Below are 18,972 nucleotides of genomic sequence, written 5' to 3' on the forward strand. Positions count from 1 at the left end.
ATTGAGATTACCGTAAAATTTATGAAATAAGCAATACAAATTTTATATTTTATTGCTTTATCGAACGTCTTTGGTTGTCCATGATATCTTTTTGACAAAGTAGGAACATATTTGTGCATTAATTGCCGTTGTTTAAGGTCAGACTTCGCGTATAGCTCGTTAAAGCGGACCCTTGCAGATTTCTTTGAGTTTTACAGTCTGACAGTTTATAACACCCCAGAAAATACAGTGAGACTAATAATTTTGGGATCCTAAGGCGCTTTGAAGTTGTTCTTATGGATAATATATGCTTCTGAGCTTCGCTTAATACACCAGACAGACGGCAGCGTTAATTTGCATTAACTGCCTTAATTCAAATTAATTCGTGCATTATCCACATTCCTAATACACAAAATCAAAGGGAAATTAAACTGAATTTAGGTATTTCAATATGGCAATGCTGTGAAAGAGAGCCCATATTCTTGTAGGAGAGAGAGCATATTCATTATTGATGTCCACGCCTGCACGTTGACGTAACAACAGAGAATAACGATTTCAAAAGAGAGCTATGTCAGCCGTTGTTTAAAATAGGGACATTACTCTCCCATCTATTCTCTCTCATTTATTTTGGACATCAATGATATTCATGCTCTGAGACACAATATGCATTGCAAACAACAACACATCAGTTGTTTACCAGCAAACAGCTGTTTCTAAAATTTCGTAAATGCAGAAACTGTCGTCTGTCAGACTAATGAATGTGTAGACCAGCCAAGATCACCCATATACGTTAACGTGACTACAACAACAACATATGTTCTCATTTTTTCTCATCTGCCGTGGTTTAGCAAAGGAATGGTTCGCTCAGAGAGACTATTGCACAAAATATTTGAGCACCACCGGTGTAGACGAAGAAATCCTCTCAGTCAAATTCTCTCACTCAATGAGAATTGAGTCAGTTTACGAGATACTCAATTTTTAAAATGACAAGAACTATACATTTTTAAACTATTTTTGATGGTAAAAGACAATATGTGGGTAGTATTTGGCCGGATCTACACCGTCATATAAAAAAATCAAAAAAAAAAAATCTTGCAATTTACCCAAAAACAAAATGCAATTGAGTGAACACACAGCATATTGGTTGTAAGAGTGACCCCTACAAAAAACAAGCACACTACAATTTTCTCTGTCTATTCTTTTATTTGTCTATGCTGTCAGGTTAAAATTAAATGCATTTCTTAATGCAAATTAACGTTGCCGTCTAGGGTATAATACAGTCGAAATCGCTTATAACGTCGTCGTTTATAACGTCATATCGGTTATAACGACGATATCCAAAAGTCCAAAATCTCTGGGGCCCTTTATAGCCCTATCGCTTATAACGACATATCGGTTATAGGGACAAATTCCGTCGGTCCCTTGACCGACGTTATAAGCGATTTCGATTGTATACGAATTCCTGAGTTTTTCACAGCATTCCAAGGGTCAAATTACATGCAGGAGCTTTGGAATTATGTACCTTGTAATAAGGTCCGATATAATTTTTGGACCTTAAGGCCATGTTTATATTACAGCATTTTGCAGGGTTAACCTTCTTTTTGAGAATTTATTTGAAATATAAGCAATGGAATTGACATTTAAAACCCAGTGGGGTTGTTAAATCCGGTTATATAAGTTAAAAGGATTCCTGTTGTCTTAATTAAAGGCCTTCTCGTCTAATCCAATGCTACGCACTTTGTTGAGTTGTCGGGAGATCCTTTTGATTTTATTTAAAACACTCGATGTTTAGTTCAGTGCTATGCACTTGCTGATTTTATTTACTTTATTCAATTAATCTGTTGGTGGCACTATGTGCCTTGCTTGATTCAAAGTATTAATAATAATGACCAATAACAATCATAAACCTAGCTTTGATTATAGCTGATACCAAATATTGCTTATTCGACAGCAAACGTTGTTTCGCTGTCTTGCAGTACTCGAGTACGTTCACATTAATAAAGTATCAGGTTACAACAATCGTTGAACTCAGTTGTTTATCAGAGTGTAACGTTAACTCCTCCCTTCTGAATAATCAAGCGTCCCGATTGATACTTAAAATGCTATTTTGTAGATTTTTTTGTTTGTTGTTTCCATAATTCGGTGTTGTTTCCATAATTTTGAAGCACAATCATCATTTTTAGCGTTAATTACTTTTGATTTTGGACAAAGGTGGCAACAGTTATGTTTTTACATTCGCTTATCATAACAAATGTTTCATTCTTTCGTTTTAAATTTTTTGTGGCCAAGTTTTTCTTATAGGTCTAATAGTTAAGGTTTTACAATTTTCTTGAAACATTTTAGCATTTGTAAAGTTAAGAGCTTGTTCTACATTTTTAAATTGAATAATATTTCTTTTTAATTTTTTTAATTCATTTTCTTCTTAGATAGCTTTTGGTTCTTCTTATTCATAAAATGTTATTTCTTTTATTGTTTGTTGTTTCTATGGTGCTATGCACCTTTTATTATAAACATTGTTACAAACAAATATTACTATTATTTATTCAATTACAATGATTTGATTTATTTTTTAGATGGCTTATTAATATTTCTTTTTAATTTTTTCAATTCATTTTCTTCTTAGATAGCTTCTGGTTCTTCTTATTCATAAAATGTTATTTCTATTATTGTTTGTTGTTTCTATGGTGCTATGCACCTTTTATTATAAACATTGTTACAAACAAAGATTACTATTATTTATTCAATTACAATGATTTGATTTATTTTTTAGATGCCTTATTATTTATTCTCATTTACAAAATATGCTTTTTTATTTATTAATGAATGTTGTTCTTTTTCCGGTGCTATGCACATTTTATTAGGACAATTTTTAATGTTTTAAGTAATTATTGTGCTGAGCACATTTTTCAAATTACAATGTTTCCTTTTTTATAATATTTTGAAAGTACCAGTTTGTATTTTCCCTATTTCATTTTCGATAAAGATAATCTCAGACTGAGAATAGTCTAAGATTTCCGTAAGGCCTAGGCAACCTGTAAGTAGAACCTAAAGACAGATGAATTTATATTATTTTCTAATATGACTTTTATGAACTACTTTGCCTGATTGGGTCAATACTGTGGAGTGCCTATTTTCCTTTACGATTTCTTCTTTGAACCTTTTGAATAACTTAGTACCTAGTCGTTTGTTCTGCTTTACAAAAATTTTCTGGCCTTCATGATATTCTATGGGTTCTTTCTTATTTTTGTTGTGGTATTGTAAATCAGATTCTTGTTTTTTTAAAAGCTTCTCATAATTATTCAATCTAGTGCGCTCATAGTCTTCGGGTCCAAAAGTTGTTGGTCTACCGAAAAATAAATCTACTGGTTTTTTTCCTGTGGAGGTGTGGATAGAGTGATTATATTCATTGACACTGTCTTCTAATAATTCGGTGAACTCTTTATTTGGTTGTTCGTTCTTAAGACACCTCATTATTTCGGCCAAGGTGGAGTGAAATCTCTCAATTTGACCATTTACTTCACTTTTGTAAGGCGGTGCGGTAAATGTTTGAATGTTGAGTTCATTTTCTAACATAAATTTTATAGATTGTGAGTTAAAAGACCTTTCGTTATCGATTATGATGACTTTTGGAACTCCAAAGTAGAACAGTATTTCTCTTAGAGGTTTCCTAACGTTTTCTATACTCTTTCCGTCCAGCATTTTTGTTACTACGAACTTGGTGAATTTATGTATTGCTGTTAATACCTTAAATTTGTCGGTTGAAAATATGTCAATGTGGAGAGTGTGACCGGGGTATGTGGGAATTGGTGTTTGGTTCAATTTTGGAACATTGGGATGTCGCTCGTATTTGTTTTCCTTACAAATTTTGCATAATTTGACAATGTCCTTTATTTTCCTTGTCATCGAAGGAAAGTAATAATTTTCTAAAATTTGCTGTTTATTTTCTACGTGATTTCTATGTGCTCTATTATGGGTATCAATTATTATCTGTTTCTGTCTTTCTTCGTCTGTAATATCCTCTAATATTATTTGTGTAAATTTTATTTGGAAACTGCTGAAGTATGCTGGGTATATTGATTGAATTTTCAGCATTAAGGATTCCGAAGTTTTTATGCAATTTACCACAAGTGGATTAAGATATTTTAATAAAATTTCTTTTAAGGTATCATGATCAAATGCACTTCCCCTTACGATGTGACGATGGTATGATGGAAATATTATTTTAAACTCATAAGAAGAAACGTCAGATTCTTCTATTAATATTTGGTTTTTGAAGGTATTTATAGGGACTTCTACTGAATGGATGAGATTTTCAGATGAACTTTCAGCACTGTGAATTGTTGGTGTTAAAGAATTCACGTTAGTGATTGGGGGTCTAGATAACGCATCTGCGACTACGTTAGAACTACCTGGTTTATAAATCAATTCATAGTTGTATTCTTCTAACCGTGCCTTCCATTTCTTCATTTTTACGTTAGTATTTTTGTTACTTAACGCAAAGGTCAGCGGTTGGTGGTCAGTGAATATTTTTATGTTTCTAGCACCATATAAATAGCAATTTAACTCTTTCAAAGCCCAAATGATGGCTAACATCTCTTTCTCATTAGTTGCGTATTGCTCTTCTGCTTTACTAAGAGTTCTAGATAGGTACGTAATCGGTCTATTATTCTGAGATAAGACTGCGCCCAGTGCGTAATTTGAAGCATCTGTAGTGAGTTCAAACGGCTTATCAAAATCTGGGTAATGCAGTACGACTTCATCCGAAACTAAGCAATTTTTAAGTTGCTTAAAGCTTTCAATCTGTTCAGGGGTCAAGTCAATGCTATTTTTTTTTGATTGGTTTCTAGGAGTTCTACCAATATCACCTCTCATTATCGAAGTCAATGGTTTAGCTATTTGAGCGTATCCCCTAACGAATCTTCTATAGTGTCCAGTCAATCCTAAGAATGATCGCAAATCATGAACTGTTTTGGGTTGGGGAAAGTTCTCTATAGCCTTAAGCCTGTCTGGATTTGCAGAAAAACCTCCTTGTTTTACGTTGAATCCTAAGAAATTAAGTTCTTCCTTTAGAAATTCACTTTTCCCTAGATGCACCTTCAGATTGGAATTTTCCAAAGTTCGAAATATTATCTTCAGGTTATTGATATGTTCCTCCTTAGTTTTACCAAATATTAAAATGTCATCTATGTAGACGTAACATCGTTTTCCTATATGGTCCCTAAGGATGTCGTCTAAGGCCCTTTGGAAGATTGATGAAGCGTTGCGCAGGCCAAATGGTAATCGAGTAAATTCGAACTTTCCATTTTTGACCGAAAAGGCTGTCTTTTCAATGTCAGATTCCTTTAGGGGAATTTGATGGAAACCACTTTTTAGATCTAGAGTTGAAAAGTATTTATTTTCACCTAGATTTGCTAAGATGTCTGTTATTTCAGGTATAGGGTATCTGTCAGGTCTAGTTATCTCATTTAACTTCCTATAGTCAATTACCATACGATACTGTTTTGTACCTGAATGGTCTTGTTTTTTTGGTACTATCCAAACCGGAGCATTATAAGCTGAACGAGATGGGCGAATTATTCCGTCTCTTAAGAGTTCTTCGATTTGCTTGTCAATTTCAGGCTTCAATGCCATGGGGTAGGGGTATGATTTTGAGTAAACTGGACTATCGCTGGTTGTATTTATTTCAGCTTGTACTACTGTTGAGAAAGTAAGTTTCCTATTAGGGTCTGCGAATAGGTTTGGATGTTCATCCAGAATTCCTCTTATTTTCTTCTCATCCTCATGGGTGAGATGATTGAGTCGTAAAGTAATGTTGTTTACCTCACTAATCACAAGTTCTTTCAATGGAAATTGTTTTCCGTTTAGAATCGTAAAGTACGATTCCTTTGTGAAAATTACAGAATTTAAAAACCTTAAAGTATCATTTCCGATTATTCCATCAAAGGTTTCTAATCCCGGAAGTATGTAGAATTTAAATTTTTCAGTTCCACAGTCGAATATGTCAATGAAGCTGTGATTGTTAATGTGAATTATTCCGCCAACAGAATTCACAGAAAAAGGTTTATTGTTCGGTAGAGGATTTTTGATGAATTTGCTTTTAATGTAATTTTTATTTGATCCTGTATCTATTAAAAATTTCAATTCGTTGCCATTTTTCATTTTGTATGGGAAATACGGCAACGTTGAAGCTAATCTAAAAAATTTACGTCATCAACTATTCCTGATTGCTCGTCTTGCTCTGTCTCTGTTCCGTCATCATAATTTACTTCATAATGATCTTCTTGTGGGTCGTCAGAATAAAAATCGTTCTGTATGTCAGCCTCGATATTGAACATTCTTTGATGTTTGGGTGGTTGATGGATATTCTCTGAAGCTTGGTGTTTATAATTGGACGCAAATGCACGACTAGTTTGTGGTTTATTTTGGTAATTTACTTGTTTCGTTTGAATAGATTGGTCAACATCCATGGGAGGTAACGGTTTTGGAGGGAGTGGAGGTCGATATCCTCCAAACTGATTGGATCCAGAATGAGGCACTGCTGAAGGATTATTTGGAAAACCTTGTTGACCTCCATATTGCCGTTGTTGGAATGTTCGGTTATAATTTGGTCCTGCATATTCTTGCCTATGATTAAAGTTTTGATGATGTGGGTTAGCTTCAAAAGTTAATTGAGGATAAAATTTTCTTGGGAGATTTGGTTGGAGATTTTTATTGGGCCTCTGACCCTTTTCTGTGGCATGTTGTATCCGAACACCTAGGTTACCTAATTTTAAACAAGCGTTTAATGCCTGTGGTAAGCTCGTTGGATTTGTCACACTCAACAAGCTGGGGAGATTTCCGTTTAACCCTCGGACAAAGGTATCTAATGCTTTGTCTCTGAATGTTTGGGTTAAAACATCTAGAGCTTCTTTTCCGAGCTCTAAGCAATCAATCTTATCCAGAATTAGGGATAGATGGTGGTAAACCTTCTGATAAAATTCCGTCACCGTTTGATTTCCCTGGGCCAACACAGTCATTTGATATTCCAATGTTGAAATATCTCTTTTGTCTGAAAAGTGAAGTACCAGACATTTTCTTATTGCCCTCCAATTTAATGGAGTTCGATATGACTCTAAAGCCGTGTCGGCTTCGCCGACAATTTTGTGCCTAATAGTGTGAAGAATCGCAAAATATTTTGCTGTGCCTTTATGTTGTTCATAAAGGGACATGATTCTGTCAACTGCCTTCCTCCAGGAGCTGAATTCTCCGGGTTTCCCTGAAAATTCTCTTAAAGTTTTCACTATATCGGGAATTTTTTCGCAATCAGATAAGTTTTCCGCGGCGTTTATATTGACGTCTTCGGTAGTGCAGTTATCCTCCCCACCTTTTAAAAGGTTTGCCACCGTTTCTGTTATAACGTTAATCAACTCACTTGTTTGATTCTCAGTGAAAAAGCTGAATTTTTTGGTGGTGCCACCAGATGTTTGGGTTGTATTGTTGGAAACACTCATAGTTTCAACTTTGCTGATTAAATCCTCCAGGTCACTTAACATAAATTCCAAATTTGCCTACTACTTTTATTACAAACTTTCTTTCACACTCTCTTTTGAAAATTTTATGTTGCGTTGCTTTCTTAATTTTTGTTTCACGCTTTTTAACTTAATATTAAAGATCACTTTCTTTTGAAATTATTACGTTATGTTTACTTTAATAAATTTTTAATTTAATTTTGTGTTCTATTCTTTGATGCTTATTACTAATAATAATTTTTTTACTTCACTAACTTACTGTTATTATAATAAACTTCATGTTTCACGGTCGGCAGCTATCTCGTACGAAAATTCCTGTTTGCCTATTGTTCACGGCTACTGGGGGGCTGTCCTTCCTTCTTTGTTGGGCGCCAGTTAAAAGGATTCCTGTTGTCTTAATTAAAGGCCTTCTCGTCTAATCCAATGCTACGCACTTTGTTGAGTTGTCGGGAGATCCTTTTGATTTTATTTAAAACACTCGATGTTTAGTTCAGTGCTATGCACTTGCTGATTTTATTTACTTTATTCAATTAATCTGTTGGTGGCACTATGTGCCTTGCTTGATTCAAAGTATTAATAATAATGACCAATAACAATCATAAACCTAGCTTTGATTATAGCTGATACCAAATATTGCTTATTCGACAGCAAACGTTGTTTCGCTGTCTTGCAGTACTGGAGTACGTTCACATTAATAAAGTATCAGGTTACAACAATCGTTGAACTCAGTTGTTTATCAGAGTGTAACGTTAACTTATATAAACGTACTATGACTCAATCAAAAAGGTACAACATTATTCTACAAATCCCCTCCTAAAGTTTCCAAAGCATCAAAATAAAAGCACCACCAAAAATGCATGAAAATTTTATGAAATTAACACTGTTAACTGCATAGATTTCTTTAATTCTTTGATTAGATACCTCCAAAAAGAATTATATTTCGGACTTGTATCGAATATTTCGAATCCAGCTTTTGCGTCGATAACATAAGAAAATAATACCCTATTATGTGATCAAAACACCAAAACATTGCTATTTTAGCAGATTTAATAGAGTCCACGCAAGCCAACTAAAAATGCAAACATTTACATTAAACAAGTAAAAAATATCAGTCGGCTTTGCCGACAGAGATATACCCTCAGCCTGTGTATATTGAAACAATTTTCCCCCCAAAAACATATGTTTTTAGGGGGTTTAAAAAATTTTGGGCGTTTGAACCGACAAAAATGTTGATTAGGATTACAGATCAAAAGTTTTGCGGAGCAGATACTAAAAGGAATGGATCGACATTGACCATTATGGAAGTGGATCTCCAGCCACTACATACGGTGCCATAGGGGGTTTTTACACCCTTCGGCCTGTTTTCTCAAGAAGCATGGATTTACCCCTGAAAAAAGATGTACTGCCGTAATTTAGGCAGCGAATGCAAGTTGCTTCAACAAAAATCAAAGTGATTCGAGAGCAGGTCTTAAAGTAAATTTATCCAAAATTTTGTGGGGGAGGTACCCGAAGGAGTGGACAAATGTAGTCTATATTCGAACCTGATCTATATCTGATAGATATTTTAGGATGTATAAAGTATGGACTATGGTCACTCCCATCAAGAGTTATCGTGCGCACAATTTTTCCGAACATTTTTGAACCGATATGGCTTATCTTCGATTTTAAACTAAGTTTGCACAAAATATTACGAAGGCCAAATTGTGGACCGAATCGGCTCCAACCACTACACACGGTGTCATAGAGCTTTTTTGTACCTTTCAGGCTATTTTCTCAGGAAGTATGGACTTGCCCGTGATAAAACTTATACCGTTTTATGGGGGGCAGTGAATACTTGTTTCTACAACAAATATCAAAGCGATTCGTGAACAGGTCCTAAACTAAACTTTTCCGATATTTTGTGTGGGAGGTACCCGAAGGAGTGGACCGATTGAGTCCATATTGCAACCTGATCTATATCTGGCAGATATTTTAGGATGTGTAAAGTATGGACCAAATCGGTTACTTCCTTCAGGAGTTACCGTGCGCACAAATTTTCCGAACACTTTCGAATTTTTGTGGGGGAGGTACCGAAAGAAGTGGACAGATTAAAGCCAAATTTTAGACCGAATCGGTTGATCCGTTCGAGAGTTATCGTGCGCTCCAGCCAGCCGGACAGACAGACCGATGGACATGGCTAAATCAACTCCAAATTGTCTGAAACACATTTCGTCCAAACATACTTGGGGTCTAAAACCATTATTTCGATGAGTCACCTTTTTTTCCGTATGGAAGTGTATATACCAGCCAAGATCATCCATATACGTTAACGTGACTGCAACAACAATATATGTACTCTTTATTATCATCTGTCGTGGTTTTTCAAAGGAAAGACACTCTCAGAGAGACTAGTGCGCAAAATATTTTGACAATCAATGGTATATACCGGTGGTGCTCAAATATTTTGTGCAATAGTCTCTCTGAGCGAACCATTCCTTTGCTAAACCACGGCAGATGAGAAAAAATGAGAACATATGTTGTTGTTGTAGTCACGTTAACGTATATGGGTGATCTTGGCTGGTATATACCCTCGTTAGCATAAATGTTGAGGGTATAACAAGTGAACAAAGGCTACTGTCGAGACGGGGCCGACAGGGACGTACGAATAAGAGAAATGGTTGAGTCGAATAAAAATTTTTGAACTGCTGCAACAAATTATTACATATTTGTCTGTTATAAAATTTGTTTGGAGATTTTAAATAGAAAAATCTGAAGTTTCTGCACTGAAAATATACTTAATTAACAAGTTTTGTAAGAAATGATTTAAACATTGTTTGTTATTATACTTTTTGAGGGAAACCGTCAGTAAAATCTAAATAACTTCTTTATGTCATATCATTCCATTATCAATTAATAAGCGAACATGGAATTCCGTAATAAATAGTAGAGCTTACGTGTTAAACAGAAAAACTAGGAAAAACTGCATTTAGCGCATCAACATCGATAAAATATACGAAAGTTTACCTAATTTCTGGAATTACGGTCAGTAGCAGCTAAACTATTGGGACGTTGAACCAAGTAAATTTTCGCAAAAATTTCCTAAATAATGTGCTCACCAATTCTTCACAACATTTTCAAACTCTAAAATACGTATTTCATGTTGTTTAGGCGGAATTTCATATCATAATTTCTATCATTGGGGGCCACCGTGGTGCAATGGTTAGCACGTCCGCCTTGCACTCAGAAGGTCTGCGGTTCGAATCCAGGCCAAGCAACATCAAATTTTCAACTGTGGCAAAATTGCCCCTCAGTAATGCTGGCGACATTTCCTGAGTATTTAAGCCATGAAAAACTTCTCTACAAGTGGTGTCGTAAGACACTGATGGGCAAATTGCGAGAGACTCATGTATTTTTTACACTTTTGTGTGTGAGGCAGAGCATTTCTGCCCATCAGTGTCGTAAGACACGCCGTTCGGACTCGGCAATAAAAAGTAGGTCCCATATCATTGAGCCAATATGAATCGGCGTGCACTCATTGATATGAGAGAAGTCTCCCCTGTCCCATCTGGGATGTTTGTGGAACAATTATATATTGTAATTTCTACAAAACGTATTTCAAACAATGTTCAGACAGACTCCTTATATTTTCATAATTGGGATATCAATGCATTGTAGATATATTTATTAAATGGTCTTTGGAAAATGTGCACAAACAGAGTGATAGAGGCATTTTACAAGAATGGAATGTTCTGACGAGTTGTGAACTTTCCATAGAAAAGTCAACGAAAAATATAACAGTTTTGGAGATATGGTGCGAAAAATAGAAAATAGTGGAATAGCGGGGGGAAAACGTCAGTTTTTCCTGTTTATTATTTCTCAAAATATTTTCTTCATGTTCTTATCTACAAGATTCGAATTGGTTTCAGAGATACTGCCTCAATTTCCTCTTCAAAGTCAATGTTTAGCCATGTTTAGATGAGGCCTTAAAATCTAAACCCGATCTAACAACATAAAATCCAAATGGTGTTTTTGTCGATTGGGTCTGTAATTTCATAAAATCCGCAGTAGAAGTTGATTGCACACAATTACCTTTAAAATGTTGCACGGTGTAATCGCAGTCGATGAGGAAACTTTTTTCACCGAATCGACTTAAAAACGCGTTTTCGTTAACCGCTCAATTTTCCACACAATTACTCGTATAACCCCAATATACATTAAGAGGTTATCCGTAGTCGTTCAGACAAAAAAAAAAAAAAAACAATTAGTCTGTTCCAGAACTGCAAGAATCTACTAATTTTTACTATTTTTTCCGATAACATAAAGGAAAAAATGTTATCGTAGTAAAAAATAGTAGCTTCTTGCAGGTTCTGGGACAGAGCAAATATGTCATAATTTTTTTCAAGAAAACTACCAATAATTTTAAGTAGGTATTTTTTTAATCTGAAAGAGGATATCTTAAACTACTTTTGGATTTTTTAGTTAAGGTGGTGCACTGTGCATAACATTGTAATATAAGGAGGCGTACAGTCAATCCATTGTCCTAATTTGAACTTCTACATGTCAATAAGTGTAAAAACTACGAAGATATCACAAAAGTCAATCTTGTAGAGAATTTTCGTAGCTACATTTTCTTTAGTCTCATTTTGATAGGACTTGCGGTCAACTTGAATCGCGATTTATTTAAAAAGCGCACCGGCGTTTTTATACCCTCAGCATTTATGCTAACAAGGGTATATACACTTTCATACGGGCAAAATGTGCCTCATCGAAATAATGGTTATAGACCCCAAGTATGTTTGGACGAAATGTGTTTCATACTATTTGGAGTGGATTTAGCAATGTCCGTCCGTCTGTCTGTCTGGCTGGGCGCACGATAACTCTCGAACGGATCAACCGATTCGGTCCAAAATTTGGCCTTCGTAATATTTTGTCCAAACTTAGTTTAAGTTCGAAGATGGGTTAAATCGGTCCACTCCATCCGGTACCTCCCACACAAAAGTTCGGAAATGTTCGGAAAATTTGTGCACACGATAACTCTTATAGGAAGTAACCGATTTCGTCCATAGTTTGCACATCGGGAAATTTCTAGCAGACTTAGATGAGGTTTCAATGTGGACTCAATCGGTTCACTCCTTCGGGTACCTCCCACACAAAATTTCGGAAAAGTTCAGCTTAGAACCTTCTCTCGAATCGCTTTGATTTTTGTTGTAGCAACTAGTATCCACTGCCCCCCATACGAGGCTATGAGCTTCATCAGGGGTAAGTCCATACTTCCTGAGAAAATAGCCTGAAAGTTAAAAAAAACCCTATGACACCGTATGTAGTGGTTGGAGCGCAAGATAACTCTCGAACGGATCTGCCGATTCGGTCCAAAATGTGGCCTTCGTAATATTTTGTGCAAACTTAATTTAAGTTCGAAGTTATAGTATGGACCATGTCGGTTACTCCATTCAAGATTTATCGTGGCACAATTTTTCCGAACATTTTTGAGCTTTTGTGAGCGAGGTACCTGAAGGAGGACAAAAGCTCAAAAATTGTAGGAAAAATTGTGCCATACTTTACACATCCTAATATGTATACCAGATATAGATCAGGTTTGTATATGAACTATATTTGTCCACTCCTTCGGGTACCTCCCACACAAAATTTTGGATAAATTCACTTTAAGACCTGCTCTCGAATCACTTTGATTTTTGTTGAATCAACTTGCATTCGCTGCCTCAATTACGACAGTAAAAGTTTTTTCAGGGGCAAGTCCATACTTCTTGAGAAAACAGCCCGGAAGGTGTAAAACCCCCTATGGCACCATATGTAGTGGCTGGAGAGCTCTAACCGAATACTGCGTTCGTCCACACTTTCGATAATATAATATTTCTTCCACTCCTTCCGGTACCTCCCACACAAAAGTTCGAAAATATTCGCTAAAATGGTACGCGCGATTTCTCAAAGACGTAGCAACCGATTTGGTTCAAACTTTGGATCTCTAAATATTGTAGAAACTTAGTTTATGTTGAAATTTGGGCCCTATCTGACCATTCCTTGTGGTACCAACCACACAAATGTTCAACATTTTTGTGTGGTTAAGAGTCTGTTCGAGGATCCTGTGGACATTCCATAATCCTATCCATACTTTTGTCGGTTCATACGCCCAAAATTTTGAAACCCCCCTAAATACATAAGTGTTTTTTTGGAAATAAAGTATTTCAATCCACACAGGCTGAGGGTATATCTCTGTCGGCAAAGCCGACTGATACTTTTTTACTTGTTTTTTAGTTTTTTTCATTTTTTCCATCTATAAATATTGTAGTTTCAGAATCCGCAAAAACTTCCCATGTGTAAGTACCTTCCATTTCAATTTGGTCCGTGAATAATGTTATATTTCAGCGAAAAAAAAACCAATTAAAAAATATACATTTAAAAAAATTGTGAACAGTCAAACTCAAAATTTCGATTTTAACGAAAAAATGACCGTCTTTTTTTCGAGCTATCGTTGGCACCGACTTCAAAAATGCCATATTGAGAAAAATGCGTTTAAAGTCCCATTCCAATGCTCATATCTCAGTCAATTTTTCTCCTTTCACCATTTTTGAGATATAGAATGTTAAATAGGGACAATGCACTGACTGTATAGCCTCCTTATTAAACAATTGTCATGACTGCAATTTCCCAACTTAAACTTATATATCTCTAAAATGTTACAACCTAGGAAAAACGTACAAAGGCTAATCGTGTACAGAATTTACACAGCTATATGATTTTCTCTAGCGCCTTTTCGATAAGACTTGCTGTTTTCAAGCAAAATCGTGAAAACCTAACAAAAAAAAAAAAAAAAATAAATAAATAAAAAACCTAAAAAAGTGACCTGCAGGCCTATCCTGTAACTTTTATCGATTGAAAAGTTGTTGAAATTTCTTTTGTTTTTGTAACAACTACAAAACAAACAAATGAAATTGTTGTAAAATAAACAATGAGTAATGTTGTCAAAAAGTTACAGAATTAGGCCCACTGAACTTCTATATCTCAAAAATGGTAGAACCTAGAAAAAACAAGTATAAAAGAATTAGTCGGCTTTGCCGACAGAGGTATACCCTCAGCCTATGTGAACTTAAACTTTCATCTACCGACCGATATACATTCGATCTGTCCGTGGATGAAAGTTTAAGGTCACATAAGGGTATTCTCAGAATTGCCGAAAAATGTGGTTTAGTTCAAAAGTGTTGCGGAGGAGGAACTTAAAGGAATGAACCGACTTGTTCCATTATGGAAGTGCATCTAATTTTGGGAGTTACATCTTTTCGATAGATATCGCGCCCACTAGTCATTTCAGTGGGTCATCGTATAACTTTTGGACCAGTATGCCAGGAAGCATGGACTTGTCCACGGAAGACATAATATCGCTTTAAACAGAACCATAATGAACATCGGTATACATTTCCAAAAGATCTTCGAACAGACCCTAAACTGCACTTAGACACAAATGTCGTATTTTTGTGAAGGAAGTACGCTATGGAAAGGACCAATATGGGCCATTTTACAAGTTGAACTAAATTTGGGCAAAATATTAGAAGATCCAAAGTTTGGACCAAATTGGTTGCCTCGTTCAAGAGATAACTGCATAACATTTTGTGTGGGAGATTCCCTACGGAGTGGACAAATATAGTCCATATCCGAACCTAATATATATCTGGTAGATATCTTAGGATGTCTAAAATATGCACCAAACCTTTTACTTCCATCAAGAGTAATCGTGCGCACAATTTTCCCGAACATTTTTGAACTTTTGTGGGGGAGGTACCTGCAGGAGTGGACCTATAATCGGCACATCCTTTAGAGTGTTATTTTGCGCTCCAACAACTACACACCTTTCAGGCTATTTTCTCAGGAAGTATGAACTTGCACCTGATGAAACTTATACCGTCGTATAGGGGACAGTGAATACAAGTTGTTAAAACAAAAATCAAAATGATTCGAGAGCAGGTCCTAAACTGAACTTTTCCGAAATTTTGTGTGGGAGGTACCATATTGAAACCTCATCTAAGTCTGGTAGAAATTGCACTATGTTCAAAGTATAGGCTAAATCGGTCACTCCCATCAAGAGTTATCGTGCGCATAAGTTTTCCGAACATTTTCAAACTTTTGTGGGGGAGGTACCGGAAGGAGTGGGCCGATATAACCCATCTTCGAACTTAAACTAAGTTTGGACAACATATTACAAAAGCCTAATTTGCGGTTACAAGCAGAATCATGAAAACCTAAGGAAAACCTTAAAATGTGAACTTTGACCGCAATTTATTTAAATAGCGCTCAGGTTTTTTTATTTTTTGATTTTTCATTGTAGTTGCAGAATCCGCTAAAACTTCCCAGTTGTAAGCACCTTTCATTTAAAGTTAGTTCAGGCGCACCGTGATATGTATGTCGAGTCACGTCAATTTTTTGTGATTGGTAGAAGGTATAAGTACTTTTTGATGTGAGTGAGGTTCATTCCAGAAAAAAATAATGTCGTCGTTTGAGCGGCCCTTTCAAAGCTGGAGCAGAATACCGTTCTACCTTTAGCATGGGACCTGAGACTAATGTTGCTTAAGTGGCCAGCTTTTTGTCCATCGGAGCACCCTTCCTCTCTAAAACAACTTGGAATGTCTTCTCCAAAGTTTATATGCGTATAGAGTACACAAGTATACCCTTTTTGAAAAGTATAGTGTAACAATATTTCTACCAAGACCTTATCTAGGGAAAGGATATTGATAGTGGAAAATAATTTTATTTTAATAATTAAAAAAATGAATATTTTATATTTGATATAATAAAGTAGCACGTTGTTTGGTGTTATAATAATCATAGATTGTAATTGGTGTTGGTTTCAAATTATCCACTGCATGTGACTTATTAGCAAAGATGTCAAAAGAGCTAAGCTCCCCGGCAACAAGTCGCTCAAAGTAGACCACTACAATGGTATCATCATTTTTCATCTCAACTCGTTGAATACGTGATGCACTTTGTAGAGCTTTTAAATTATCCATGTGAGTAATGTATCCCGATGGCAGACTAATTTCCATAACAGCCATATTTGATTCATTCCGATCGACGGTTGGTTGAGGTTTATATTCAGCACTAACATTCAGCGCCAATTGTCCAGATAGCGGATTAACTTTAGATTTGTATTCAATGTGAAAATTGGGCTTATTTTCTGGCACATTCAAATTATAATTATAGGATAATTGTATTAAGAAAGATCCACTGCCCTCAGTTGCAGTAGCAGTGCAGCAAACTTGGCGTGTTGTTTTTGGTAGCTAAAGGGAAAGATAAATATGTATCATATTAAAACAAGTTTGAAATTTAGATAAAGTGCGCGGTACCTACCAAATGACTTTGTAAAATAAATGAGTTCTCTTGATCCACCTCAAAGTAACAGGATGTTGTTTCTACACCCTCTTCATCCATGGCCTTGAAATGGATTTTAACTTTTCCACCGCCCCTAGTTGGTGAATATTTTTCTGCAAAAGCCACTAGAGCTTGAAGGCCCACAACTGTATCCTGTGTTGAATCAAATCCACCCAGATTATTACGTTGGCCGATTAACCATTTAATAATGGGTAATATCTTTCCCGGTTCTTCCTCGGTTTCCAATAAAGCTTGCAAAACGTAGGACGTAACTTCAATGTCATTGTTATCAAATTCCGTTGAGTTGGACCACCATTTTAAAGAATTCTCAAATTTAGATTTTTGTTGTAATTTATCAATTACTTTTTCTGCCAAAGGATGTTTTGATTTTTGGAATACCAATAAAATAAGGGCAAGGGAATAAATATTATCTTCATTTTCCACATGGTCGGCAAGGTATTGTAAAGATTTCTCGATTTCCTTTGAATACTCAGTGGCATAAACCTTAAAAAAAGAAACCAAAATAATGAATTCGAAGTCGACTGGAGGACATGATATCCTACACCACACCTGTTGGTGTCTGAGGTATACATTTAAATCTATTTTTCAAAGACCATCTGAGCTAAAATCGTTTATTATTTTAAAAATATTTTTGCCAGCACTATTTGAGCTATAAACGTGGATTATTTTAAGAATATTTTTGCAAGGACCATCTGAGCTATAAACGTGGATTATTTTAAGAATATTTTTGCAAACACCATCTGAGCTATAAACGTGGATTATTTTAAGAATATTTTTGCAAACACCATCTGAGCTATAAACGTGGATTATTTTAAGCATATTTTTGCAAGAACCATCAGAGCTATAAACGTGGATTATTTTAAGAATATTTTTGCAAGCACCATCTGAGCTATAAACGTGGATTATTTTAAGAATATTTTTGCACGGACCACCTGAGCTATAAACGTGGATTATTTTAAGTATATTTTTGCAAGGACCACCTGAGCTATAAACGTGGATTATTTTAAGAATATTTTTGCACGGACCATCTGAGCTATAAACGTGGATTATTTTAAGAATATTTTTGCGAGGAAAAAGGACGTGGATTATTTTAAGAATATTTTTGCAAGGACCATCAGAGCTATAAACGTGGATTATTTTAAGAATATTTTTGCAAGAACCACCTGAGCTATAAACGTGGATCATTTTAAGAATATTTTTGCAAGGACCATCAGAGCTATAAACGTGGATTATTTTAAGAATATTTTTTCAAGGATCATATGAGCTATAAACGTGGATTATTTTAAGAATATTTTTGCAAGGACCATCTGAGCTATAAACGTGGATTATTTTAAGAATATTTTTGCAAGAACCACCTGAGCTATAAACGTGGATCATTTTAAGAATATTTTTGCAAGGACCATCAGAGCTATAAACGTGGATTATTTTAAGAATATTTTTGCAAGAACCACCTGAGCTATAAACGTGGATCATTTTAAGAATATTTTTGCAAGGACCATCAGAGCTATAAACGTGGATTATTTTAAGAATATTTTTGCAAGAACCACCTGAGCTATAAACGTGGATCATTTTAAGAATATTTTTGCAAGGACCATCAGAGCTATAAACGTGGATTATTTTAAGAATATTTTTTCAAGGATCATCTGAGCTATAAACGTGGATTATTTTAAGAATATTTTTGCGAGGAAAAAGGACGTGGATTATTTTAAGAATATTTTTGCACGGACCATCTGAGCTATAAACGTGGATTATTTTAAGAATATTTTTGCGAGGAAAAAGGACGTGGATTATTTTAAGAATATTTTTGCAAGGACCATCAGAGCTATAAACGTGGATTATTTTAAGAATATTTTTGCAAGAACCACCTGAGCTATAAACGTGGATCATTTTAAGAATATTTTTGCAAGGACCATCAGAGCTATAAACGTGGATTATTTTAAGAATATTTTTTCAAGGATCATCTGAGCTATAAACGTGGATTATTTTAAGAATATTTTTGCAAGAACCACCTGAGCTATAAACGTGGATCATTTTAAGAATATTTTTGCAAGGACCATCAGAGCTATAAACGTGGATTATTTTAAGAATATTTTTGCAAGAACCACCT

General features: G+C 35.3%; 1 protein-coding gene and 1 long non-coding RNA gene across 2 annotated transcripts in view; both read right to left on the reverse strand.

Moving 5' to 3' along the window:
• Positions 1–2,950: 2,950 nt before the first annotated feature.
• LOC141393208 (uncharacterized) lies at positions 2,951–8,075 on the reverse strand. The gene is made up of 2 exons (XR_012410030.1): positions 7,747–8,075; positions 2,951–3,024 (listed from the first exon to the last, which is right to left on the reverse strand). It is a non-coding gene; the product is annotated as an uncharacterized lncRNA (long non-coding RNA).
• An 8,129-nt stretch (positions 8,076–16,204) lies between these two features.
• LOC141394919 (CD109 antigen-like) overlaps positions 16,205–18,972 on the reverse strand; it is a 37,302-nt gene continuing 34,534 nt past the window's right edge. Inside the window, exons 7-8 of the mRNA XM_073970079.1 lie at positions 16,824–17,348; positions 16,205–16,753 (exon numbers count right to left, since the gene is read on the reverse strand). Of these exons, the coding sequence (XP_073826180.1) occupies positions 16,253–16,753; positions 16,824–17,348 (1,026 nt within the window). The 3' untranslated portion in view covers positions 16,205–16,252. The remainder of the gene's footprint in view (positions 16,754–16,823; positions 17,349–18,972) is intronic.

This window comes from Musca autumnalis, unplaced genomic scaffold (assembly GCF_047663935.1).
Source record: "Musca autumnalis isolate F117 unplaced genomic scaffold, ASM4766393v1 scaffold_2, whole genome shotgun sequence".
In the NCBI taxonomy this organism is placed as follows: Eukaryota; Metazoa; Arthropoda; class Insecta; order Diptera; family Muscidae; genus Musca; species Musca autumnalis.